General features: G+C 41.8%; 1 protein-coding gene across 2 annotated transcripts in view; it reads left to right on the top strand.

Annotated features, from left to right (window-relative positions):
* ttpa (tocopherol (alpha) transfer protein) overlaps positions 1 to 21,746 on the top strand; it is a 68,399-nt gene extending 46,653 nt beyond the window's left edge. The window contains exons 4-5 of one of the 2 annotated variants that reach the window (XM_073041632.1): positions 20,392 to 20,502; positions 21,378 to 21,746. In XM_073041632.1, coding sequence (XP_072897733.1) covers positions 20,392 to 20,502; positions 21,378 to 21,551 — 285 coding nt within the window. In that variant the 3' untranslated portion in view covers positions 21,552 to 21,746. The remainder of the gene's footprint in view (positions 1 to 20,391; positions 20,503 to 21,377) is intronic. The other variant, XM_073041641.1, reaches the window with a different exon arrangement.
* The last annotated feature ends 5,169 nt before the right edge of the window (positions 21,747 to 26,915 follow it).

Here is a 26,915-nt window from a genome sequence, read left to right on the forward strand (position 1 = left end):
CAGCTCGTGGTCGTCTAGAGGAAACAGCCTTTGGCCCCGCCAAACTGGGAAAGCATGTTTGTGTAGATGTGTAATGTACCACTCAGTTACAAACTCACAACGCAACATATTAGACAGTACACCATATGCAATTAAATGATTGAACTTTATGAATCTTAATCTGAATATAGGGTTAGTAATGAAAATTAAAAAAGGGCCCAATTCAAGGAAAAGTTCAAAAGTTCACGTTGGAGCTCACTCAGTAGTCATTCTTCCACCATCGGTCTACTCCGAGTGTCGCCGACTTTCGGACCCTCAGATCCCAGTCCACTCCGTCCGGGGGTCTACCAGCTCTCTCCACATGCATCTTCCCTCTTCGTCTCTCCTCAACAAAGACCGTGAAAAACATCCTTCCAGATTCACAAGACAGAGCAACAATCTCCAATTGGCTAACATGCATACCACAGTCCTGTTATCTTCAGCCATAACACAAACATTGCTGCTGCAGAGTAACCATTACCTCAGCAGTGAACATTACAGAGAAGCCATTAGATTAGCAGTGAATCCTTACAGATATATATTGCAGGAACACCAGGTACAACTATTCTGCTTTTATCACTAAATATAAAATTATTGGTTCCTCAAATGTGAAATTAAAGGCAGCATTGATAGTATATGTTTTACTTAAACATAGATGAGAAACTGCTAACTTGCATTGAGGTTTTTTGGTGTTATGCAATGGAGAAAATGATTGAGGTGTGTGTTCTACTTGAAAGAAGAATCAAATAGTAATGTAATGAGTAAAGAGATCAGGCTTGCTAGAATGACAAAACATGTGTATCAAGATGTGTCCTCAGTTAGAATGAAGCATTCAAGTCCCTTTTGTGCCAACCCCATGCTAAGTGTATTCTTTGAATAACGAGGTGGCCTACAGGGAAGAAGTCATCTCTCTGACACAGAGGTGTCAAGAAAACAATGTCAATGTCACAAAGACAAAGGTGCTGGTTGCAGATTACAGGAGAAATGGAGATGGGCTAACCCCTATTGACATCAATGGATCTGGGGTTGAGAGGGCAAACAGCTTCAAGTTCCTCGGCATCCACATCACCGAGGACCTCACATGGACTGTACACACCAGCTATGTGGAGAAAAAGGCACAACAGCACCTCTTTCACCTCAGACGGTTGAGGAAGTTTGGTATGGGTCCCCAAATCCAAAGAATTTTCTACAGGGGCACAACTGAGAGCATCCTGACTGGCTACATCGCTGCCTGGTATGGGAACTGTACCTCCCTTAATCGCAGGACTCTGCAGAGAGTGGTGCGGACAGCCCAGCGCATCTGTAGTTGTGAACTTCCCACGATTCAGGACATTTACAAGGACAAGTGTGCAAAAAGGGCCCATTGGATCATTTGGGGACCCAAACCTTCCCAACCACAATCTATTCCAGCTGTTACCATCCAGGAAGTGGTACCGGAGCTTAAAAGCCAGGACCAACAAGCTTCGGAACAGCTTCTTCCACCAGGCCATCAGACCAATTAACTCACTCTGATTTGAGTGTACTCTATATTACATTTATTATAAATTACTATGATTGCGCATTGCACATTTAGATGGAGATGTAACATAAAGATATTTACTCCTCATGTATGTGAAGGATGTAAGAAATAAAGTCAATTCAACATTCATCGTCCCAAGCTTAACTGGCCAGGGAGTATTTGATTGTCTAAGTGAGGAACACCATGTAAAGAATAGGATGATTTAATGAGGTGAACAAAATCTGCAAAAATTTTACTGGGGCTAAAAAGGAGGTAAACCTGTGGAAGATGAATGCAGATATAAAATTTATGAAAAATGCAGAAACCTATTTTAATGCACTAAGTTGATATGATCTGGAAGATACAAACTGAACAGTAATGGCAGTGGATCCAATAATAAACTTCTAAAAGGGAGTTAGCGAAGAAAGGTGCTGGAAATAGAACATAGAACAAAACAGCAGAGGAATAGGTCCTTTGATCCACAAAGCTGTACCGAGCAACTTAGTAATCAAATGGCCACTAAACTAATTCTTTATGAAAACACAATGTCCATATCCTTCCATTTTGCTCACTTTCATGTGCCTATCTAAACATCTCTTGAAAGTCTCTAATGTATCTGCCTCTACCACCACCCCAGGCAGCACATTCCAGGCACCCACTGCTCTCTCTGTTTAAAAAAATGTCCCTTATATCTCCTTCAATATTATTCCCCCCCCCCCCCCCCCCCCACCTTAAATGTATGTTCTCATGTATTAGACTTCTCAACTCTGGGAAAAAGATACTGTCTGTTTATCTATGCCTCTCATGATCTTATCAACCTCTATCAGATCTCCTCTCAGCCTCTGCCGCTCCAGAGAAAATAACCTAGGTTTATCCAATCTCTCATTATAGCATGTGCTCTCTAATCCAGGCAGCATCTTGGAAATCCTCTTCTGCACCTTCCACAAAGCCCCAACATCTTTCCAAAAATGGGGTGACCAGAACTGTATGCAATACTCCAGATGTGGCCTAACTAGGGTTTTATATAGCTGCAACATAACTTCCTGACTTTTGAACCCAATGTCTCAACTAATAAAGGCAAGCATACCATATGCCTTTGTAACTACCCCATCAAGCTGTGTAGCCACCTTCAGAGACCTATGAACTTGGACCCAAAGATATCTCTGCTCATCAAAACTGTTAAGGGTTTTGTCTCTTTACATTTGACCTATCAAAGTGCAACACTTCACATTTGGCTGGGTTAAATTCTATCCGCCATTTCACCACTCATATCTGCAACTGATCCATATTCCACTGTATTTCTTGCCAGTCTTCTATGCTATCCACAAGACCACCAATCTTCACATCAATAGCAAACTTTCTAACCCACCCACTAACATTTTCATCCAGCTCATTTATTTACATCACAGTCAGCAGAAGTCCCAGTACAGATTCTTGTGGTAAACCAGTAATCACACACCTCCAGCTAGAATAAGTCTTTTCAACTACCACACTCTGTTTTCAATGGGCAAGTGAGTTCTGAACCCAAACAGACAATTAACCATTGATTCCAAGCATCTTCATCTTCTGGATGAGCCTCCCATGAGGGACTTTGTCAAACCCCGCCTTACTAAAATCTAGGTAGACAATATCTGCAAATCTACCTTTGTCAATCATTTTCATCACCTCATCAAAAAACTCAATCAAATTAGTAAAACATGACTTGTCCTGCACAAAACCATGCTGGCTGTCCCTAATTAGGCCGTGGTTTTCCAAATGCTCATTCATGCTAACTCTAAGAATGCTCTCCAGTAGCTCATTGGTCTATAGGTTCCAGGATTAACTCTGATTTTCTTCTTGATCAATGGAACAACATTGGCAACTTGCCCGTCCTCCGGGACCTTGCCTGTGACTAGAGAGGACACTAAGATATTTATCAAGGCTCAGTGTACTGTATTTAGTATTAGTAATATTTGTGTAATGTTGTAAATAAATTGTTTGATTAGACATTCTTTGTTTACATAATTCATTATGTTAAAGTACACATGCATCCCAGCTCCTTTTTTTTTCCATAGAACCATAGAACCATAGAATATTACAGCACAGAAACAGGCCTTTTGGCCCTTCTTGGCTGTGTTGAACCATTTTTCTGCCTAGTCCCACTGACCTGCACCTGGGCCATATCACTCCGTACACCTCTCATCCATGTTCCAAGCTTTTCTTAAATGTCAAAAGTGAGCCCGCATTTACCACTTCATCTGGCAGCTCATTCCACACTCCCACCACTCTCTGTGTGAAGAAGCCCCCCCCCCCATGTTCCCTTTAAACTTTTCCCTCTTCACCCTTAACCCATGTCCTCTGGTTTTTTTTTCTCCCCTAGCCTCAGTGGAAAAAGCCTGCTTGCATTCACTCTATCTATACCCGTCATAATTTTATATACCTCTATCAAATCTCACCTCATTCCAGGGAATAAAGTCCTAACCTATTCAACCTTTCTCTGTAACTCAGTTTCTCAAGTCCCAGCAACATCCTTGTAAACCTTCTGTGCACTCTTTCAACATTATTAATATCCTTACTGTAATTCGGTGACCAAAACTGCACACAATACTCCAAATTCGGCCTCACCAATGCCTTATACAACCTCACCATAACATTCCAACTCTTATACTCAATACTTTGATTTATAAAGGCCAATGTACCAAAAGTTTTCTTTACTACCCTATCTACCTGTGATGCCACTTTTAGGGAATTTTGTATCTGTATTCCTAGATCCCTCTGTTCTACTGCAATCCTCAGTGTCCTACCATTTACCTTGTACGTTCTACCTTGGTTTGTCCTTCCAAAGTGCAATACCTCACACTTGTCTGTATTAAACTCTATCTGCCATTTTTCAGCCCATTTTTCCAGCTGGTCCAGATCCCTCTGAAAGCTTTGAAAACCTTCCTCACTGTCCACTACACCTCCAATCTTTGTATCATCAGCAAATTTGCTGATTGTGGTGACCCACTTTCTGCGCAGGCGAACCGGCTCACAAATAGCCAGCGCGCAGGGAGAGACTTTGGTAATGCACCTCTGACGTCATTTTCGCCGGGAGAGTGCGGGCGCTAGGGATCAAATGCCAGCGCCGCGAAGTTTGAATAAACTAGTCTCAAAACGACTTACCGACTGCGTGTCGTCTCTAGCTCTGTATGTAGTACATCGCTACATTGGTGACCCCGACAGTCCAAACGTGATTTGGGCCAAAGATGACTAACTCTTCATCTGTTCACGCAGTTTCACTAAAACTGCCGACTTTCTGGATGCTGCGACCACGCGTGTGGTTTAGCCAAGCAGAAGCCCAGTTCCAAATTCAGCAGATATCCTCTGATTCCACGCGTTACTATCACGTGGTGAGCGCCCTTGACCAGGAGACGGCCGCCCAGTTTGCGGATTTCATACAGTCGCCCCCGGAAGAAGGGAAATATGAAGCATTCAAAGTGCTGCTCATTGGGACCTTTGGCCTCTCACGGCGTGAGCGGGGTACCCGCCTGCTTCACCTGGACGGTTTGGGAGACAGACTGCCGTCAGCATTGATGAACGAGATGCTGGCCCTGGCTGACGGACACAAGCCCTGCCTCATGTTCGAGCAAGCGTTCCTAGAGTGACTGCCCGAGGGCATACATCTGCTGCTGGCTGACGCAGATTTCAGCGACCCCTGGAAGGTGGTGGCCCGGGCAGACGTGCTGTGGAAAGCCAAGAGGGAGAGCGTGGTGTCCGTTGGTCAGATTACCAGGCCACGCACCCAACAGCGGACCAGACCAGGTCCGGCAGGGGGGCACACACAACACAGAGGCAGGAGTGAGGAGGACAGTGAACAGTGGTGTTTCTACCACCAGCGGTGGGGCACAAAAGCCTGCCGTTCTCACCCGCCCTGCAAGGGCCAGGGCCAGCAGCCGCTAATGACTATGGTGGGTGGCCACCAGAACAGCCTCTTGTACGTCAGGGACAAACAGTCGGGATGCCGCTTCTTGGTCGACACCGGAGCAGAGATCAGCGTCTTGCCCCCGACGGGGTATGACACCCGCAACAGGAAGCCAGGACCCACTCTGAGGGCCGCAAACGGCAGCACGATACGGACTTACGGCACCCGCACAGTGCAGCTGCAGTTCGGCGCCAGCCGGTTCACATGGGACTTCACACTGGCCGCCGTGGCCCAACCACTCCTGGGGGTGGACTTCTTGTGAGCTCACAGCCTGCTGGTCAACTTGCAAGGGAAAAGACTGGTACATGCCGAGACTTTCCAGACGTTCTCCCTGGGTGAAGCCAAGTTGCCAGCCCCACACCTGGACTCCATCACGCTGTCGGACAACGAATTCACCAGAATCCTGGTGGACTTTCCATCAATTCTGGCACGGCAGTTCACGGCAGCCATGCCCAGACACGGGGTACAGCACCACATTCTGACCTAGGGATCACCCCTCCACCCCCGCGCACGAAGGCTCCCCCCGGAAAAGCTCCGCCTGGCGAAGGAGGAGTTCAAGAGGATGGAGGAAGTGGGGATCGTATGGAGGTCCGACGGCCCATGGGCCTCCCTGCTGCACATGGTGCCCAAAGCAGCCGGGGGTTGGAGACCATGCGGCAACTACCGCAGACTGAACGAGGCTACAACACCGGACTGCTACCCTGTGCCGCACATACAGGACTTTGCAGCAAACCTGCACGGGGCAAGAATCTTTTCCAAAGTAGACCTCGTCCGGAGATACCATCAAATCCCGGTGTACCCTGAAGACATCCCCAAAACAGCACTCATCACCCCGTTCGGCCCATTCAAGTTCCTCTGAATGCTGTTCGGCCTGAAGAATGCCGCACAGACGTTCCAGCGGCTAATGGATGCGGTGGGATGCGACCTGGACTTTGCGTTCATCTATTTGAACAACATCCATGCTCAGACATGGGGTACAGCACCACATTCCGACCCAGGGACCACCCCTCCACGCCGCGCACGAAGGCTCCCCCCGGAAAAGGTCCGCCTGGCGAAGGAGGTGTTCAAGAGGATGGAGGAACTGGGGATCATACGGAGGTCCGACGGCCCATGGGCCTCCCCGCTGCACGTGGTGCCCAAAGCAGCCGGGGATTATAGCCAACAGTAGTCGCCAGGAGCATCTGCCCCACCTCCGCCAGCTCTACTCCCGCCTGAGTGATTTAGGCCTCACGATCAACCCGGCCAAATGCCAGTTCGGTCTCGATACCATTGGCTTCCTGGGCCACAGGATTACCAAAGACGGGGCAACACCTCTGCCCTCCAAGGTAGATGCGATCCGCCTCTTTGCCCGGCCCAACACGGTCAAAGGCCTGCAGGAGTTCGTTGGTATGGTGAACTTCTACCACCGTTTCCTCCTGCTCCAATTTATCACATTCTTTCGATTAATTTTTGGAATTACAAAACATAACAGTTATACAAGAAAGTTTGAAAATGAACCAAAGGTGTCTACCTACCTGTTGAAGCATAGCCTCTTTTTATTCACAATGGGAGAGAGGTGTTTGAGTTTTAAAAAAAGCAGAAAACAGGAGAAACTAACAATTAATGTGTATGGCCACTGGTTCATAAACAGTGAGCACCAGATGATAATAAGAATACATTTAGAGAACACGAGTGAATCTGCAGATGCTGGAAATAAATAAAAAAAACACGAAATGCTGGCAGAACTCAGCAGGCCAGACAGCATCTATGGGAGGAGGTAATAACGACGTTTTGGGCCAAAACCCTTCACGTATTTCACGCACCTCTGCCCTCACCCCATCAGCCCACCAGGGATAGAGTCCCCCTGGTCCTCACCTATCACCCTACCATCCTACAGATCCAACGTATAATCCTCCGTAACTTCCGCCACCTCCTACGGGATCCCACCACCAGACTCATCTTCCCCTGCCCCCCACTCTCGGCTTTCCGCAGGGATCGCTCCCTACGCAACTCCCTTGTCCATTCATCCCCTCCCATCCCTCTCCACCGACCTCCCTCCGGGCACTCATCCCTGCAAACGGAAGAAGTGCTACACCTGCCCCCACACTTCTTCCCTCACCACCATCCCAGGCCCCAGACAGTCCTTTCAGGTGAGGCACCACTTCACCTGCGAGTCAGCTGGGGTGATATACTGTATCCGGTGCTCCCGATGTGGCCATTTATACATTGGGGAGACCCGCCGCAGACTGGGAGACCGTTTCGCCGAACACCGGCGCTCAGTCCTCCAGCAGTGGCGGGATCTCCCTGTGGCCACACACTTCAATTCCACAGACCACTCCCACTCCAACATGTCTGTCCGTGGCCTCCTCTACCGTCAAGATGAGGCCACACGCAGGTCGATGGAGCAATACCTTATCTCCCGCCTAGGTAGCCTCCTACCTGCCGGCATGAACATCCAACTCACAGACCTCCATTAGTACCCCTGCCCCCCACCCTTACCCCCATCCTTATTTATTATTTTAGTCTGGTTCTCTTTCTCTTCCCCCCCTCACTATAATCTCTCCCCCTCCCAGCCCTACCTTTCTTTCTCTTTTATTTCCCATCATTTTCCACCTTCCCCCTAGCCCATTTCCCTCCAGCCTATCACTTCCCAGCTCTCTACTTTATCCCTTCCCCCACTTCTTATCCCCCCTCGACCATCCCATGTTACTTCACTCCTGATGAAGGGTTTTGGCCCAAAACGTCGTTATTACCTCCTCCCATAGATGCTGTCTGGCCTGCTGAGTTCTGCCAGCATTTCGTGTTTTTTAATTTATACATTTAGAGAATTTTTTTTTTAAAAAGCAGAAATAGTCAGAAAGATAGACATATTCAATTGCACAACAGATAACCGGATGATGTATACTGAGTGAATTATACAATATTCTGACGCAAATGAAATGATCAGTGAATGGTGAGTGTCAGTGTTACTGACTGCAATAGGTGAAAAAACATACAGTTTGCTTAGAAGTTTAACTGTTCCAACCAAACCAGCTGAAAAGAGCATTGCAAATGTAATGTACATTTAGAACCAAAACCATTGTTGCAGAACACTTTAGGTTTCATAATCAAAATGAAGGGGAGTCCATTTAAGCTTACATGGCTGAACTGATAAATTTGTCTTAACATTGTCAGTTCAGTAATAGGCTTAGTGATGCAATGAGAGATCATTTAGTTTGTAGAATCTTACAAAAATAGCTCCTCAATGAAGCACATGGTGGTTGCCCATCACATCTGAAGATGGCAGGGATCCTATGACAGACAATTTTTAAAGTGGAAAAACCACTCTATCAACCTTAGAAGTCAGGGTACACCTGTATGAACAAGTGGCAAAACCTTCCTTGGTTGCAGTGTATGATCATAACATACTCTGTGCCTTGTCATCTCCTTTGCTTTCCAAGGAGCATTGTAGTACCTCCTTCTTGGCTGTTGGATCTCACTGTAGATCTCATCCACCCAGTCTGCCAGAGCTGACTCTGCATGCTAGGATAGGCATGAGTCTGTCAGGAGCTGTGGTGATTCTAAATTCACCAGCAGCACAGTACTGAAAGTAAATTAATATCCTCGGCCCAAGATGGAGGATAGCTTGGTAAACCTTTCTGGAAGGCAACATTTCAGTAAAGTGGACCAAACTACAGATGGAGATTCTGAAGTGTTTCTCACTTAAAAAGGGCTTTATCACTATAATCGGATTATTTTTAGAGTAGCAACTATACCTACACTCTGGCAGAAATCAGGTGCTGCAAGGCTACCTACTCAGTGTTACCTGGATGACATCATTGTTACTGGTGAGGATAACAAGGAACACTTCCAAAATCTCAAGACAGTGCTGAAGAGATTAGAAAAGTATGGGCTCAGAGCATGACTCAACAATTGTGAATTCTTTAAACCAAACATCCCTTGCTATGGACACACCATTGATGCACAAGGATTACACAAGTGTGCTGAGGAAATTCAAGCAGTGTTGGATACCCAAGGTGAAAGGGCATGTCACAGATATGGTCCTTTTTAAGATTTTTCAATTACTATAACAGATTCCAACCAAACCCAGCTACTGTGCTCCAGCCCTTGCACTCATTACTACAGATCGGGAAGAAGTGGCAATGGACAAAGCAGTGTGAGGTAGTTTTCCAAAGACAAACGCAATGGTGTCACTGTACAGCATTATGATCCACATCATCCAGTCATGTCATATGAGTGATGGAATTAGCCTTTGCGTCGAATTCCCTTACTGTAACAGAGCAGAACTATGCAGATTGACAGAGTGGCTTTAAGTCTGGGTTGGGGTGTAAAACATTTCAACCAGTTCTTGAATGGGAGTGTACCCTCATTACTGATCATGAAGCACAGTGTCCATTATCAATCCACAGGAAGTTGTTCCACTAACACCAGCAGCATGAATGCAGAGATGGGATCTGTTTCTTGGAGGACACAGTTACAAGATTGAATTCAAGAGAACAACTAGTTATGGAAATGTTGATGGATTGTCCCATTTACCCTTGCAAAAGGAATTACTTGAAAAATTTACAACATAGACCCTTCTCTTGATGTATTCTCCTAATGCAAATTGAAAGTCTCCCTCTACAGCAGAGATGATCCAAACGGAAACCAAAATGGCTGCAATGTGCAGCAGAAATTCCAGTTCCCCTATCTCTACCAGCACTGGGATGAACTTACCGTTAATGGGGGTTGCCTTATGTGTGGATTGAGAGTTGCTGTACCATCCAAGCTAAGATCTGAAATGTTGGAGGAGCTACATGCTGGTCATATAGGCATGGTCAAAATGAAAGCATTGGCTCGAAGGATAGTCTGGTGGCCTGGGATTGATCAGCAGATCAAGCAGCTTACGATGTACTGTTTGGGATGCCAATATGTCCTGAAGATTCCAAGAGCAGTGCCCCTCTGTCCCTGGGAGTAGCCTGCATTGCCCTGGCAGAGGGTTCAGGTAGACTTTGCCAGATCATTCATGGGCATAAATTTTTTTGTAGTAGTGGACGAAGCTACAACGTGTCCCCAAGTAGATTCCACAAAAGCCTCACACACTGTTGATGTGTTGAGAAACCTCTTCAGAAGGACTGGAGTTCCAGAACACTTAGTCAGTGACAATGGACCACAGTCAGTCCTGAAAACGAATGGAATAAGACATACTACATCTGCACCGTACCACCCAGCTGCAAATGGATTTGTGGAAATGTTTGTCCAGAGTCTAAAGAATGCACTGCAAGCAATGGCAGCAGAACACACTGCACTGACAGTGAATCAGAATCTCATCAATTTCCTTCTTGCATGTCGCAATGCAGCACACTCCACAAACAAGAACTTACCTGCTATGCTGTTCCTGGGTTGCCCCTTGCATTCACGCTTGGATCTGCGTGAATTTCATGTGTATGTATTTTCAAATCACGTTTTTCATATTCGGTGTGAAAGAAGTTTTGAAAACCTTCTAGCTTTTGGACAATTGGTGACCATTTGAAAATCCTTTGTCCGGAGGAAGATTGGAAGGATGCTGTTGAAGAAGCATCATCTAGTAGGAGGCATGCATTTATCTCAGCAGAGGAGCAGATAGGGAGACAGGTTCTGGAAAGGAGTAATAATAACAGGGTTGTTGTGGTGGGAGATTTTTATTTCCCAAATATTGATTGGCATCTCTCTAGAGTGAGGGGTTTAGATGGGGTGGAAACATAGAAGCATAGAAAATGGGTGCAGGAGTAGGCCATTCGGCCCTTCGAGCCTGCACCGCCATTCAGTATGATCACGGCTGATCATCCAACTCAGAACCCTGTATCTGCCTTCTCTCCATACCCCCGATCCCTTTAGCCACAAGGGCCGTATCTAACTTCCTCTTAAATATAGCCAATGAACCGGCTTCAACTGTTTCCTGTGGCACAGAATTCCACAGGTTCACCATTCTCTGTGTGAAGAAGTTTCTCCTCATCTTGGTCCTAAAAGGCTTCCCCTTTATCCTTAAACTGTGACCCCTCATTCTGGACTTCCCCAACATCGGGAACAATCTTCCTGCATCTAGCCTGTCCAATCCCTTTAGAATTTTATACGTTTCAATAAGATCCCCCCTCAATCTTCTAAATTCCAGCGAGTATAAGCCCAGTCGATCCAGTCTTTCTTCATATGAAAGTCCTGCCATCCCAGGAATGTGGAGTTTGTTATGTGTGTTCAGGAAGGTTTCTTGACACAATATGTAGATAAGCCTACAAGAGGAGAGACTGTGCTTGATCTGGTATTGGGAAATGAACCTGGTCGGGTGTCAGTGGGAGAGCATTTTGGAGATAGTGATCACAATTCTATCTCCTTTACCATAGCATAGGAAAGGGATAGGAACAGACAAGTTAGGGAAACATTTACTTGGTGTAAGGGGAAATATGAGGCTATCAGACAGAAACTTGGAAATATAAATTGGAAACAGATGTTCTCAGGGAAATGTATGGAAGATATGTGGCATATGTTCAGGGGATATTTGCATGGAGTTCTGCGTAGATACGTTCCAATGAGACAGGGAAGTTATGGTAGGGTACAGGAACCACGGTGTACAAAGGCTGTTGTAAATCTAGTCAAGAAGAAAAGAAGAGCTTATGAAAGATTCAAAAAAACTAGGTAATGATGGATATCTAGAAGATTATAAGGCTAGCAGGAAGGAGCTTAAGAATGAAATGAACAGAGCCAGAAGGGGCCATGAGAAGGCCGTGGTGGACAGGATTAAGGAAAACCCCAAGACATTCTACAAGTATGTGAAAAGCAACAGTATAAGACATGAGAGAATAGGACCAATCAATTGTGACAATGGAAAACGTGTGTGTGGAACTGGAGGAGATGGCAGAGGTACTTAATGAATATTTTACTTCAGTATTCACTACGGAAAAGGATCTTGGCGATTGTAGGGATGACTTGCAGCTGACTGAAAAGCCTGAGCATGCAGATATTAAGGAAGAGGATGTGCTGGAGATTTTGGAAAGCATCAAGTTGGATAAGTCACCGGGACCAAACGAGATATAACCCAGGCTACTGTGGGAGGTGAGGGAGGAGATTGCTGAGTCTCTGGTGATGATCTTTGAATCATCAATGGGGACGGGAGAGGTTCTGGAGGATTGGAGGGTTGTGGATGTTGTTCCCTTATTTAAGAAAGAGGGTAGGGATAGCCCAGGAAATTATAGTCCAGTGAGTCTTACTTCAGTGGTTGGTAAGTTGATGGAGAAGATCCTGAGAGGCAGGTTTAAGAACATTTGGAGAGGCATAATATGATTAGGAATAGTCAGCATGGCTTTGTCAAAGGCAGGTCATGCCTTACGAGCCTGATTGAATTTTAAGAAGATGTGACTAAACACATTGATGAGGGTAGAGCCATAGATGTAGTGTATATGGATTTTAGCTAGGCATTTGATCAGGTAACCTATGCAAGGCCTATTGAGGAAGTAAGGAGACATGGGATCCAAGGGGATCTTGCTTTGTGGATGCAGAACTGGCTTACCCACAGAAGGCAAAGAGTGGTTGTAGATGGGTTATATTCTGCATGTAGGCCGGTGACCAGTAGCGTGCCTCAGGGATCTGTTCTGGGACCCCTACTCTTTGTGATTTTTATAAATGACCTGGATGAGGAAGTGGATCCAACCGCATCCTTTTACTGCAATTTTTGGTTTACCAATGGTGGATAATAGTCGTTTATCCTCGTCATCTCGACGAATGATTGCATTTGTTACATTAATGGCTAGAAGATCTATTTTATTGAATTGGAAAGAAATTAATCCTCCAACTATATTTCAGTGGTTTTCTCAAACTATCTCTTGTTTGAGCTTAGAAAAAATTAGAAGTGTTGTTTTTGATCCTTCAGTTAAATTTGAAGAAACTTGGAGACCATTTATTCAACATTTTCATATGAGTTAAATTGTCTTTTCCTAAACCTTACTTTTATTATCCTTAATTATTTGGATGGCGGTTCGGAGTTATTGGCACTACTGTATGTATTTAACATTATGCAACGGCCCATGTTGGTTAGTTTTTTTTTCTCTTGTTTTGGGGTTTTTTTTCTTTTTGTTTCTTTTGTTCATAAATACTGTGAGTTTGGGAGGCTATATATATTGATTATTATATATTTGAATATCTACTTAAACTATCAATTGTGTACTCTCAAACACTTTGTATTCATGTTTCATTTATGTTTGTTTAAAAATTAATAAAAAGATTTAAAAAGAAAGATGAGGAAGTGGGTTAGTAAATTTGCTGATGACACAAAGTTTGGAGGTGTTGTGGATAGTGTGGAGGGCTGTCAGAGGTTACAGCGGGACATTGATGGGTTGCAAAACTGGGATTCAACCCATATAAGTGTGAAATGGTTCATTTTGGTAGGTCAAATATGATGACAGAATATAGCATTAATGGCAAGACTCTTGGCAGTGTGGAGGATCAGAGGGATATTGGGGTCTGAGTCCATAGGACACTCAAAGCTGCTACACAGGTTGACTCTGTGGTTAAGAAGGTATACGGTGCATTGGCCTTCATCAATCGTGGGATTGAGTTTAAGAACCGAGAGGTAATGTTGCAGCTATATAGGACCCTGGTCAGACCCCATTTGGAGGACTGTGTTCAATTCTGGTTGCCTCACTACAGGAAGGACGTGGAAACCATAGAAATGGTCCTGAGGAGATTTACAAGGATGTTGCCTGGATTGGGGAGCATGCTTTATGAGAATAGGTTGAGTGAACTCAGCCTTTTCTGCTTGAAGCGATAGAGGATGAGAGGTGACCTGATAGAGGTGTACAAGATAATGAGAGGCATTGATTGTGTGGATAGTCAGAGGCTTTTTTCCAGGGCTGAAATGGCTAGCACAAGAGGGCATAGTTTTAAGGTGCTTGGAAGTAGGTACAGAGGAGATGTCAGGGGTAAGTTTTTTATGCAGAGAGTGGTGAGTGTGTGAAATGTGTTGCTGACGGCGGTGGTGGAGTCGGAAATGATAGGGTCTTTTAAGAGACTCTGGAGGGATACATGGAGCTTAGAAAAATAGAGGGCTATAGGTAGTTTTAAGGTCAGGACATGTTCGGCACAGCTTTGTGGGCCGAAGGGCCTATATTGTGCTGTAGGTTTTCTATGTTTCTATGTTTCATATTTAAAATGGCAGCCTGATTTTTCTGGAAGTGCCAGAGTAGACCACACACCATCAGAGAGGCAATGTCAAGTTATCTCATGTGGAAAGTGAACAACATTTAATCTCCTGCACAAGCAAGGCATTTGTTGGAAACACTACAGACTTGATCTTTTATTTTTAATTCCAACTCCTTTTGTCACCAGAAGAGCTCATCGTTATTATAAATCATCTAAATAATGCGTGGAACCCTTTTATCATTCAAAACATGCTAGAACGTTATGTGCGAATGGGTTAGTCTGTAAAAGCATCAGATTGAGATGGTGAGATAAATTTGCTGAAGAACGAACGGAGGAACATAGGAGCGGGAGTCAACCTCCTGCCAGCCTCACCATTCACCAGATCACGCCTTAAATCCTCTTCTGTGTCAATCCACATTATCCGCAATTCCTAGATATTTAAAAGAAATGTTTACTTCCTCTTTACATGCCTCCACAACTCCAGTCTTCATGACGCTCCAGGATAGTCAATTCCAGCTGTTCTTCATCTTCTGCAAGAAGAAATTCCCATATGCCTCAGTTCCAATTGGTGAGCCCCTAATCTTGTTACTATACAATCAGTGGCCGCTTTATTAGACACAGGAAATAGTCTACTGCTTGGTTCATTGTGTTCTGAGTTCAGGGAGGTTCTTCTGCACACCACTGTTGTCACACATGGTTATTTGAGTTACTGTCAGCTGAACCAGTCTGGCCATCCTCCTCCGCCCTCTCTCTCATTAACAACGCATTTTTGTCCACAGAACTGCCACTCACTGGATGTTTATGTTCTCTCTTTTTCCTCTGGATGAGGTGGAAGTCAATTTGAAAACCCTTGCAATATTGTAAAAGAGGTGATAAATAATCAGCAGTACATTTTTCATATCTCCTGATGCTATTTTCCATTTGATTTCAATATGTTAACGATTGACACTACAATCAAGGTGGTGCCAATAAATGGAGTTCTGACTGGATTCTTCAAATATTCCCATTTAGGACTACTACAGCTGAAATCCACAGTCACAGCCATGGGTACTTCAGTAAGCAATATCATTTTATGATGCTTAGAAAATCGACTGATATTCAAAATCAGTGGGCCCTGAATGGCAGACTCATGTTGTGAGTGCAGTTCCCATTTCAGAAAAAAGGCGAGTAGGTCTGCAGGTGTGATTGAAACACAGAGTCCTTAGACCTCCACTGCTGACTATCTTATTGGTGAATGCAGTCAATGCAAATTAAAACTGATGACCTCAGAGCAAGATTGCAGTACCGGAGGGATATTGGGGACTGCTGTGTACTTTGCTTCGCTGAAACATGGCTCAAGCCCACCATTTCAGATGCAGCACTGCAGCCCAAGGGCTTCACCGTACACCAGGAGGACAGGACAGTAGGACTGTTTAAAGATAGTGCAACTGGAGTATGCTTCATGATTTACTCATCATGATGCACAGATGTTTCTCACTCTCACTCTTCCAGGCTAGAATATCTATTTTTAGTTGAGGGAGTTTTCTGCCCTCATCCTGGTAATAGTGTACCTTCCATCTCTTGTCAACGTCAGGCTGGCACTGGAGAATCTGAGCACCATGATCAGCAGTCTCAAAACAGTGTGCCTTCACTATCATTCTGAGGCATTTCAACCAGGCCAACTTGAAAAGGTTTCTGAACAACATATCACCTATGGAACTAAAGGAGCCAACACACTTGACCACTGTTGTACTACCATCAAGAACACTTACCACGCCTTTCCACATCCAGATTTTGGGAAGTCCAATCACCTGGCTGTACTTCTACTCCTGATGTACAGGTAGAGACTAAAGACTACAGCACCAATTGTGAGGACCAAGAGGGTATGATCAAGCGAGGCTGAGGACTGCCTACTAGACTGCTTTCAGTTGGTGGACTGGACGAGATTCAGGAATTCATCTTTGAATCTAAACAGTGACTGTTGTCACTGACTTCATCAAGACCTGTGTGGATGAATTTGAGCCTTTGAGAACATTCTGGATATACCCAAAACAAAAGCCATGGATGAACCAGGAGATTAGTAGTCTGCTGAGGTGGCATTCAAGACTGGTGCTCTAGAACTGTACATTGATATACTGTATGACCTACAGGTCGCTATGAGAAAAACATTCCATTTGAGGTTAGAGACAGAACCCCATGTGCTTTAGCTCTAACAGGGCTGGCAGGACATTATTTCCTACAAGCACGAAGGAGAATCCTAACATCATGAACGGCTGTGATGATTCATTCCCAGATGAGCTAAATACCTTTTCATGCATGCTTTGAAATGGAAAATAAAACTACACCTGGTGCAAATCCCTGCAGCATCTGGTGACCCTGTGATCCCTGAGTTGAAGGCCAACAATAGACAATAGGTGCAGAAGTAGACCATTCGGCCCTTCGAGCCTGCACCGCCATTCTGAGATCATGGCTGATCATCTACTATCAATACCCGGTTCCTGCCTTGTCCCCATATCCCTTGATTTCTCTATCCATAAGATACCTATCTAGCTCCTTCTTGAAAGCTTCCAGAGAATTGGCCTCCACTGCCTTCCGAGGCAATGCATTCCAGACCCCCACAACTCTCTGGGAGAAGAAGTTTTTCCTTAACTCTGTCCTAAATGACCTAGCCCTTATTCTCAAACCATGCCCTCTGGTACTGGACTCTCCCAGCATCTGGAACATATTTCCTGCCTCTATCTTGTCCAATCTCTTAATAATCTTATATGTTTCAATCAGATCCCCTCTTAATCTCCTTAATTCCAGCGTGTACAAGCCCAGTCTCTCTAACCTCTCTGCGTAAAACAGTCCTGACATCCCAGGAATTAACCTTGTGAATCTACGCTGCACTTCCTCTACAGCCAGGCTGTCCTTCCTTAACCCTGGAGACCAAAACTGTACACAATACTCCAGGTATGGTCTCACCAGGGCCCTGTACAAATGCAAGAGGATTTCCTTGCTCTTGTACTCAATTCCCTTTGTAATAAAGGCCAACATTCCATTAGCCTTCTTCACTGCCTGCTGCACTTGCTCATTCACCTTCAGTGACTGATGAACAAGGACTCCTAGATCTCTTTGTATTTCTCCCTTACCTAACTCTACAGCATTCAGATAATAATCTGCCTTCCTGTTCTTACTCCCAAAGTGGATAACCTCACACTTATTCACATTAAACGTCATCTGCCAAGTATGCCCAGTTACTCAGCCTATCCAAGTCACCCTGAATTCTCCTAACATCCTCATCACATGTCACACTGCCACCCAGCTTAGTATCATCAGCAAACTTGCTGATGTTATTCAACATCCGAACATCTTTCAACATGGTGAACCCTTGCAAGTCATCAGGCTCTGATTGTTACCTGGTAGGAGCCAATCAACTGGCAAGGACATCTTCAGTCTCTGACTGCTGCAGTCGGAGGTTCCACTGTTTCAAAAGGGCAACAATCATACCAGTACCAGAGAAGAGCAGAGGGTGAGATACCTCAATGACTGCCACACCTTTGCACTCACATCTACTGTGATGAAGTGCTATGAGAGGTTGGTCATGACCAGAATCAACTCCTGCCTAAGCAAGGACCTGGACCAGCTGCAATTTGCCTATCGCAACAATAGGTCTATAGTGGATGCAATCTCACTACCTCACTTTTTTTTCCTTTTCTTTTTGCATTATTTATTTAATTTAATTTTAATATATTTCTTATTGTATTTTATGTTTTTTATTTTTATGTATTGCAATGTAATGCTGCTGCAAAAGAACAAATTTCATGACATATGCCGGTGATATTAAACCTGATTCTGATTCTAATTCTACTCCTGAGAAAATCTGGAACTATGTTTTCAAATGGAAAGCATCTGTAATGTCCTGGTTGAAGTTATATTTCTACTGTTATGCCCTTGAGCATTTTATTTTAGCAGTTTTCTGCAAACACAGTGTGTTTAGCTAGTTAAGCTTCATAGACTAGTGTTTTGACTTCAGCTGAGATAAGGAGAATTTGCTCAGCCTAGGAATGTTGTGTTAGCCAATCGGGGTGGGGGTGGGAAACACCATGGAATATTAAAGCGAGCTGGGCGAGATCAGATTTCTGAAGGACAGTAGTTTGGTTTGGGGTCTTTCATTAGGAGGTGCAGAGAAGAGCACGAGGGATAATGCCTGGAGGATCCCACCCGAGGGAGACCCTACTGCAAGGAGTGTTTTGGGCAGATGAATGTTTCCAAGAGGAAGTGGTAATAGTTCTGAGTTAGCTGGTGTGTTCATGATGTTCTAAGAAGGAAGTTTGACCTGTGGCTGGTGATGAAGGTTGAGTGCCATGAGTAAAACAATACACCCAACTACTACAGAAACGAGCTCCAATGTTTATGTGCACTTTTAGACTAGTTTAACTATAATGGGTCCTTTTCTTTTTCTGTTAAATGTTAAAGTTGAAACATTGGTAAGTATAGTTCCACTGTAATTTCAATGATTTCCACTGTAATGATCTGTTATTTCCTGTCGGACGATAATTTTGCATGGGGCATTATTTACACAACATTCACCACAATTTTCAATCCCTCATCAGAACACTCCAACTTTCCTGTTTGGTCGAATCTGAACCATACAGACCCTGGACGTGTGCTGTTTATTGAAAGTGGCCTTCTCACTGTTACCCATGTGATACTGAGTCACGTGACTGTTCAGTTAGCCAACGAGCCGAGTTTGTTATGAGGCCCGGTGAGAGGGTTACACATCCATTATCACTGAGTAGAATCACATGTCAATGAATCAATGGAGATTAATTGTGGCAATATTTATTTCTTCCTCAGGCTCTCTGAACGAACTGCTTCCTTAATAATTGTAAATATTGTGTTTCTGAAGCAAATTTTGCAAAACCTGTATAACCACCAGTCATTCAGTAGCCTTTCCTAGTCTGAAGTGTCAAATTGTAACACATCCAGCAAAGGGTAGTTTATACTTAGGTATTTCCCTGACCGGGTGTCTGTGACTGGTGTTCAAGTAAGGATCATTACTGGGAACCTCTCAGTCATATATTTAAATAATTTGGACAAAATGTAGGTGGGCCGATTAGTAAGTTTGCAAAAGGCACAAAAATTGTTGGGGGTTGAGGGAGATGGTCAAAGAACACAGCAGGAATTGGACTGATAGAAATATGGCTGGAGAAATGGCTGATGGAGTATAATCTGGACACGTGTGAGGAACTGCACTTTGGGAGATCAATGCAAGAGGAGAATATATATTTTATGATTATTATTATTTCTTTCTTTCTTTTTGCAGTTTGTTGTCTTTTGCACACTGGTTGCCACCTTGTTGCTGTGGTCTATCATTGATTCTATTATGGTTATTGGATTTATTGAGTATGCCCGCAGGAAAATGAATCTCAGGGCTGTATATGGTGACAGTTTGAAAATAAATTTACTTTGATTCCACCCTGCTGTTCAGATGAAGCAGAGCCTTTGGTTCTGAGAGACTACACTAAATATGGACCCCCGTTCTAGAATTGGCATACTCACACATTGTCCCTGTAATTGCTAAGCGTCAGATCTCATGGATAAAATGTGGTCAGACAGGGTTTGAAAGAATATGGAACAGCAGCTAGAAAAAGTCATGAATATTGGTCTAGAGAAAAATAAACTAGAACTTGTCAGTTTTTGCCTGGTCTTTATTCATTTCTAAGCAAGGGTATGTCTGCTTAAAGCATCTTGATAACTGGTGGATCTTAAGAAGGCTATATTTTATTGAAATGTAGATATGCAAAAATATGAAGTATAATGAAGGCCTCTTTTTTGTTATTCCCAGGACTCTTTTCCACTGAAGGTCCGAGGCATTCACATGATCAATGAGCCAGTGCTATTTCATCCAGTCTTTGCTATAATTTCAAAATTCTTGTCAGAAAAAATCATGAGACGTGTGAGTAATCTTGCACACTTCTTTTTAGTCCCAGAGAGAATAATTATTCTCAGTTTAGTTATTCTAACAACAATAATAAAACTTTATTTTAATCAAAACATAATCACATCAAAAGCATCCTTTAGAAGCCCATTCTTTATTTTGCTTGGGAATGTTGTCATTGGGACAAAGCATTGAATGATTATTTCAGTTATCAGCATGAATATTTCTCATTTAAATGAACAGCAAATGAATTGTTTTTATATTTTAAAACATGAGATGTCTGTATTTTAACTATTATGTTTCAAACTGAAGAATAGATGCTTCACAGATTTCAATGTTACTATTCAAGACAGAATGATTACAACAGTCTTGACATGATTTGTGTATAATCTGACAAAATGAAAATACAGAAAATGTCAATTATCTGAAACAATCGAATACAAATTGCAGAAAATACTCATTAGCTCAGACAGCATGAATGGACAGTTTATGTCTCTTCAAAGATCAGAGTTTTCATAAGAACTTCGTGCAATCTCCTGTATTATGGATCCTGTTCCACCCAAATGGTCTACTGGGGGAAATTTCAGAGACATTCAAAGGTATTTCACAGACATTCAGAAATATTTAAAACCCCTGCAAGTTTAACATTTGCCAAAGCTGGAGGCAAAACTTTGTCAACTGTCAAAATTTTAGTGGAATTTCTCAGGTAGAGCTCTTCTAGTGTCCCAATAGAGACCCTTCCATCCTAATAATATCAAATCCATTGTCTTTATTATTTATTCATATTTTTGTTTAGTTCATACAGAAAATATGCTTTATGAATTCTTTTTAAAATTGAAAAAAAGTAAATAAGGATGCCCTGATTTCAACTAAATCCATTGTGCTTATTTCAGATTCACATGCATGGAAATAATTATGAATCCAGCCTTAGAAGGTACTTTCCAGTCCAGATTCTTCCGCCTGACTATGGTGGCCAAGGACCTCTTTATGAAGAGCTCTGTCAGGAATGGACGAATTTTGTGCTGCATTCTGAGAAGGATCTTCTTGAACTCTCACTTGTTACTTGATGCCATACACCAGTGACTAGAATCTGAAAAGCAGTGGTTTTTCATGGTGTTATATCAATGTAACCCAAGTGCCAAAAAAGATGAAATTTTACAGAACAAGTCTATATCTAGTAATGCACTGCAATGTATTATAAGTATGATTCTTTTTAGAGATATTGAATATTGAATAAAATTGATAGTTTATTTGGGATTTCAGATGATTGTGTATTTAGTTTTTTTACCGTATATTTTTTGGTTCCAAAATGTTTGTTTAAATTTCAGAACTTTTAGGAACTGAAGCCTTTTTAGCTAGATTTCTACAAATGTGTTCCTGAAGTTAACTTAACTACCCTTTTTGGAGTACAGAGCTTTAATCCAAGTTCAAAGTATGTAAGCTATATGCAATCTTGAAATTTGTCTCCTTACAGGCAGCCACAAAACAAAGAAACCCAATAGAACCCATTAAAAAGAAAGTTGAACATCCGATGGGTTAAAAAAAAGAACAAGTCAGGCAATCAATAAGAAGTAAGCAAATAACATTCAGAACTAAAATTCATGAAAGTGAATTCACAACCGCATATCTTGAGCAAGGATTTCCACTCTAATTTTAAATGCTATTGGTATTATTTGACCATAAGGGCTTTCAGAAAAAGTGATGATGTCCATGGATTTTGAGATAACAAAACCAGTAAACCAGTTTCTCGGGAGAAGCCCTGGTTGGTCAGATCAGGGCTGAAGGTAAATATGTTTCATTCTTTGGTGTGTGCTTCCAATTTGACCAATTTTAAGGTCCATGTTTTGTAAACAGGACTCTGCTAGCAAGATGATGTTGGAAGGTATGTTAATAATATTCAACTGATAAATCAATATACTTAAATAAAGGCAAATTATCCTGGTCCTGAGCATAAATGGGAGGCATTTTTCAGTGGGGAACCCACCCGATGCTTCAGAAGTGATACCCTGAGTATCTTAAATCCTGGGACAAGTCCCTATCTCTCAGTGAAGTTATGATTGATCAGTATTTTCATTCCATTTGCCTACCTTTGTTCACAGCACACACAGCCCTTTGAGTCTGCTTCATTATTCAATACAATCATGGCTGATGGCTACTTCAATACCAAATTCGGACTTTCTCCCTGTACCAAGAACCCTATAAAACCCTGTTGAACTCCTATCTCTGTTATTTTTAAATATATTCAGTTACATGATCGCCACAGCCTTCATTGGTTGAATTCCAAAGGGTCACTACTGGGGAGAAGCTTCACCACATCCCAATCCTTAAAGGTCCTGGAGTCCTTAAAGTTCCCCTTAAAGATCCTTGGGTCTGTGAGCCATGCTTCTAGATAACTATAGAGAACGTAAACATCCTGTCTGCATCTAGCCCGTAAAACACTGCCAGAATTTTCTCAGCAACAAACTCAAAATGCTGGAGGAACTCAGCAGGCCAGGCAGCATCTATAGAAATGTCCTGATGAAGGGTTTCAGTCTAAAATGTAGACTGTTTTCTCCTTTTCATAGATGCTGCCTGGCCCGCTGAGTTCCTCCAGCATTTTGTGTGTGTTGCTTTGATTTCCAGTATCTGCAGATTTTCTCCTGATTGTGGACAGAATCTTGTGTTTTGCCTTTATATTCCAGTGAGTACAGGCCTAGTCAATCAATCTCTCCTCTTATGGCAGTCCTGGGGCACTGCTGTTGTACTCCCTCTATGGCAAGTACATAATTCCTTAGGTAAGGAGAAAAAAAGTGCACACATTACTTTGGGTGTACTCTCACCAAGGTCTCACCAAGACATCTTTGCTTTGGTACTCAGAACCTATTGCATTTAAAGCCAACGTCACATTTGCCTTCTTGACTATTTGCTACATCTATTGTTGATTCCAGTGATTTGTGTACCAGAATACCCATATCCTATTGTACATCAATATTTCCCAATCCATTACCTTTATATTATACTCTACTCTTCTTCTTTTCCTACCAAAGTGGATAGCATTCAATTTTACAGTATTATCCCATATCAGACTGTACAGTAAAATAATAATAATCCACTATTCAATTCTTTCTTTCTCAATTTTTTTATTAATAACAACATGATAAGATTAGTACATAGATAATGGGATTACAAACTTACAAAATTAAAATGAACATAAAAGGATACACAAGCAATAAGTACAATATAGTTAAGTCTTCCCAAATCATGAATGATACAAATATCATATAAACGAAACAAAAAAAAAACTAGGTAAATCATGTTAAAAAAAACCGATAAGAGAAAAAGAAAAAAAAAATTAATACCCTAAGAAAAACTAATCTTACAAACTAACCACTATTAAAGAAAAAAAAAGAAAGAAGAAAAAAATGGGCTGTTTATAGTATCTATAAAAAAAAATACAAAATCATCGGTGTCCCCAACTCCGATCCTCTCAACATATATATAACCAAAACCGGAAAAACAAATAGGATTGGAACAGGGTCAAATTACATCATGTGAAAATATTGAATAAATGGCCTTCAAATCTTTTCAAATTTAATAGAAGGGTCATATGTTCTATAGGTCAGTTGTTGAGAGCGCCCTCTTCTTTGTGGTGGCGTGTTGGGGAGGAAGCATTAAGAAGACGGACGCCTCACGTCTTAATAAGCTGATAAGGAAGGCGGGCTCTGTCGTGGGCAAAGTACTGGAGAGTTTAACATCGGTAGCTGAGCGAAGGGCGCTGAGTAGGCTACGGTCAATTATGGAAAACCCTGAACATCCTCTACATAGCACCATCCAGAGACAGAGAAGCAGTTTCAGCGACAGGTTACTGTCGATGCAATGCTCCTCAGACAGGATGAAGAGGTCAATACTCCCCAATGCCATTAGGCTTTACAATTCAACTGCCAGGACTTAAGAACTTTTTTTTTTTAAAGCTATTATTAATGCTTTTTGAGTTAGTGATTTAGATGCATATCATATTATTACTGAGTTAAGTATTGTATGTAATGAGTTTTTGCTACAACAAGTGTATGGGACATTGGAAAAAATGTTGAATTTCCCCATGGGGATGAATAAAGTATCTATCTATCTATCTATCTATCTATATACGACACTTCTAATTTTCTCCAAATTTAGACATAACATAGTTTGAGAAAACCAATGAAATACGGTAGGGGGATTAATTTCTTTCCAATTCAACAAAATAGATCTTCTAGCCATTAATATAAGAAATGCAATCATCCGACAAGCAGAAGAAGATAAATGGATTGACTCCATCATTGGTAAACCAAAGATTGCAGTAATAGGATGAGGTTGTAAATCAATGTTCAATACTGTGGAAATAATATCGAAAATGTCTTTCCAATATTTTTTCAAAAGTGGACATGACCAAAACGTATGAGTTAAAGAAGCTATCTCAGAATGACATCTGTCACGTATAGGATTTATATGGGAATAAAAACGAGCCAACTTATCCTTGGACATATGAGCCCTGTGCACAACTTTCAACAGTATCAATGAATGTTTAGCACATATAGAAGATAAATTAACTAATTGAAGAATTTTATCCCAATTCTCAATAGGGATAGTAAAGTTAAGTTCACTTTCCCAATCATTTTTAATCTTATAAATGTATTTTCATAATTATATTGTAAACATTTGATATTATACCTTTCTGAAAAGGATTTAGTTCTAACAATTTCTTCAAAATACCAGAAGAATCAAGATTTGGAAAGGTAGGAAGTACAGTGTTTAAGAAATTCCTAATCTGTAAGTATCTAAAAAAATGAGATCTAGGCAAATTATATTTATTAGATAATTGTTCAAAAGACATAAAACAATTATCCAAAAAATAAATCAGAAAATCATAGTAATCCTTTAGTCTTCCAAGCTGAATAAGCTTGGTCCATAATAGAAGGATAAAAAAAGAAATTGGATACAATAGGAATAGTTAAAACAAATTGATTCAACCCAAAAAATTTCCAAAATTGAAACCATATACGTAAAGTGTGTTTGACTATAGGATTGTCAATTTGTTTATGCAATTTAGAAAGAGCAAAGGGAAGAGAAGTCCCTAAAATAGAACCCAATGAAAATCCTTGTACAGACTTAGTTTCCAGATTTACCCAATGAGGGCTAGGAGATAAATCCCAATCCCTTAACCAACATTTCAAATATCGAATATTAATTGCCCAATAATAAAATCTAAAATTAGGCAATGCCAATCCACATTCCTTCCTTGCCTTCTGTAAATATCTTTTACCTAATCTAGGATTTTTGTTCTGCCATATATATGAGGAAATTTTTGAATCAGCATTGTCAAAAAAGGATTTCGGAATAAAAATTGGTACCATTTGAAATATATATAAGAACTTTGGTAAAATAATCATCTTAATAGCATTAATCCGACCTATCAGAGATAAAGACAATGGTGACCATTTAGTGAACAAACATTTAATCTGATCAATTAAGGGTAAAAAATTAACCTTGAATAACTCCTTATGATTTTTTGTAATTTTAATCCCTAAGTATATAAAAAAAGTCATTAACTAATTTAAAAGGTAAATTTCCATAAATTGGAACCTGTCTATTTAAGGGGAACAATTCACTCTTATTAAGATTCAATTTATACCCGGAAAAATTACTAAACTGAGCCAACAATGATATAACTGCAGGAATGGATTTCTCAGGATCAGTGATATATAATAAGTCATCTGCGTATAATGATAACTTATGTATATCCATTCCGCGAGTAATGCCAAAAATGTTAGGTGATTCTCTAATAGCAATTGCCAAAGGTTCCAGGGCAATATCAAATAATAATGGACTAAGAGGACATCCTTGCCTGGTACCCTGAAATAAACGAAAAAAGGGAGATCTTTGATTGTTAGTAAAAACCGAGGCTACTGGAATATGATATATCAAGATATAAATGTTGGACTAAAATTAAACTTCTCAAGCACAGTAAATAAATATGGCCATTCAACACTATCAAATGCTTTCTCCGCATCTAATGAAATGTCACATTCTGAGGTGCTGCGTGAAGGAGTATAAACAATATTCAATAATCTCCTAATATTGAAAAAAGAATAGCGATTTTTAATAAAACCAGTTTGATCCTCCGAGATAATTTGAGGTAATACCTTCTCCAGCCTGGTCGCCAGTAACTTGGAAAAGATCTTGGAATCTACATTCAATAAGGATATTGGTCTATAGGATGCACAGTCAGTAGGGTCTTTATCTTTTTTTCAATATTAAAGAAATGGAAGCTCTATAAAAAGATTGTGGCAATTTACCTAGTCTAATTGCTTCTTCAAAAACCTTGCATAATCTTGCATAAAATTCTTCAGAACATCCAGTGAGTGGTTCAGTATCTGGTTGTGTTTAGGAGTCTATCTCTTAAACTCACCAGGGCC

The sequence above is a fragment of the Hemitrygon akajei genome, chromosome 1 (assembly GCF_048418815.1).
Source record: "Hemitrygon akajei chromosome 1, sHemAka1.3, whole genome shotgun sequence".
NCBI lineage: Eukaryota > Metazoa > Chordata > Chondrichthyes > Myliobatiformes > Dasyatidae > Hemitrygon > Hemitrygon akajei.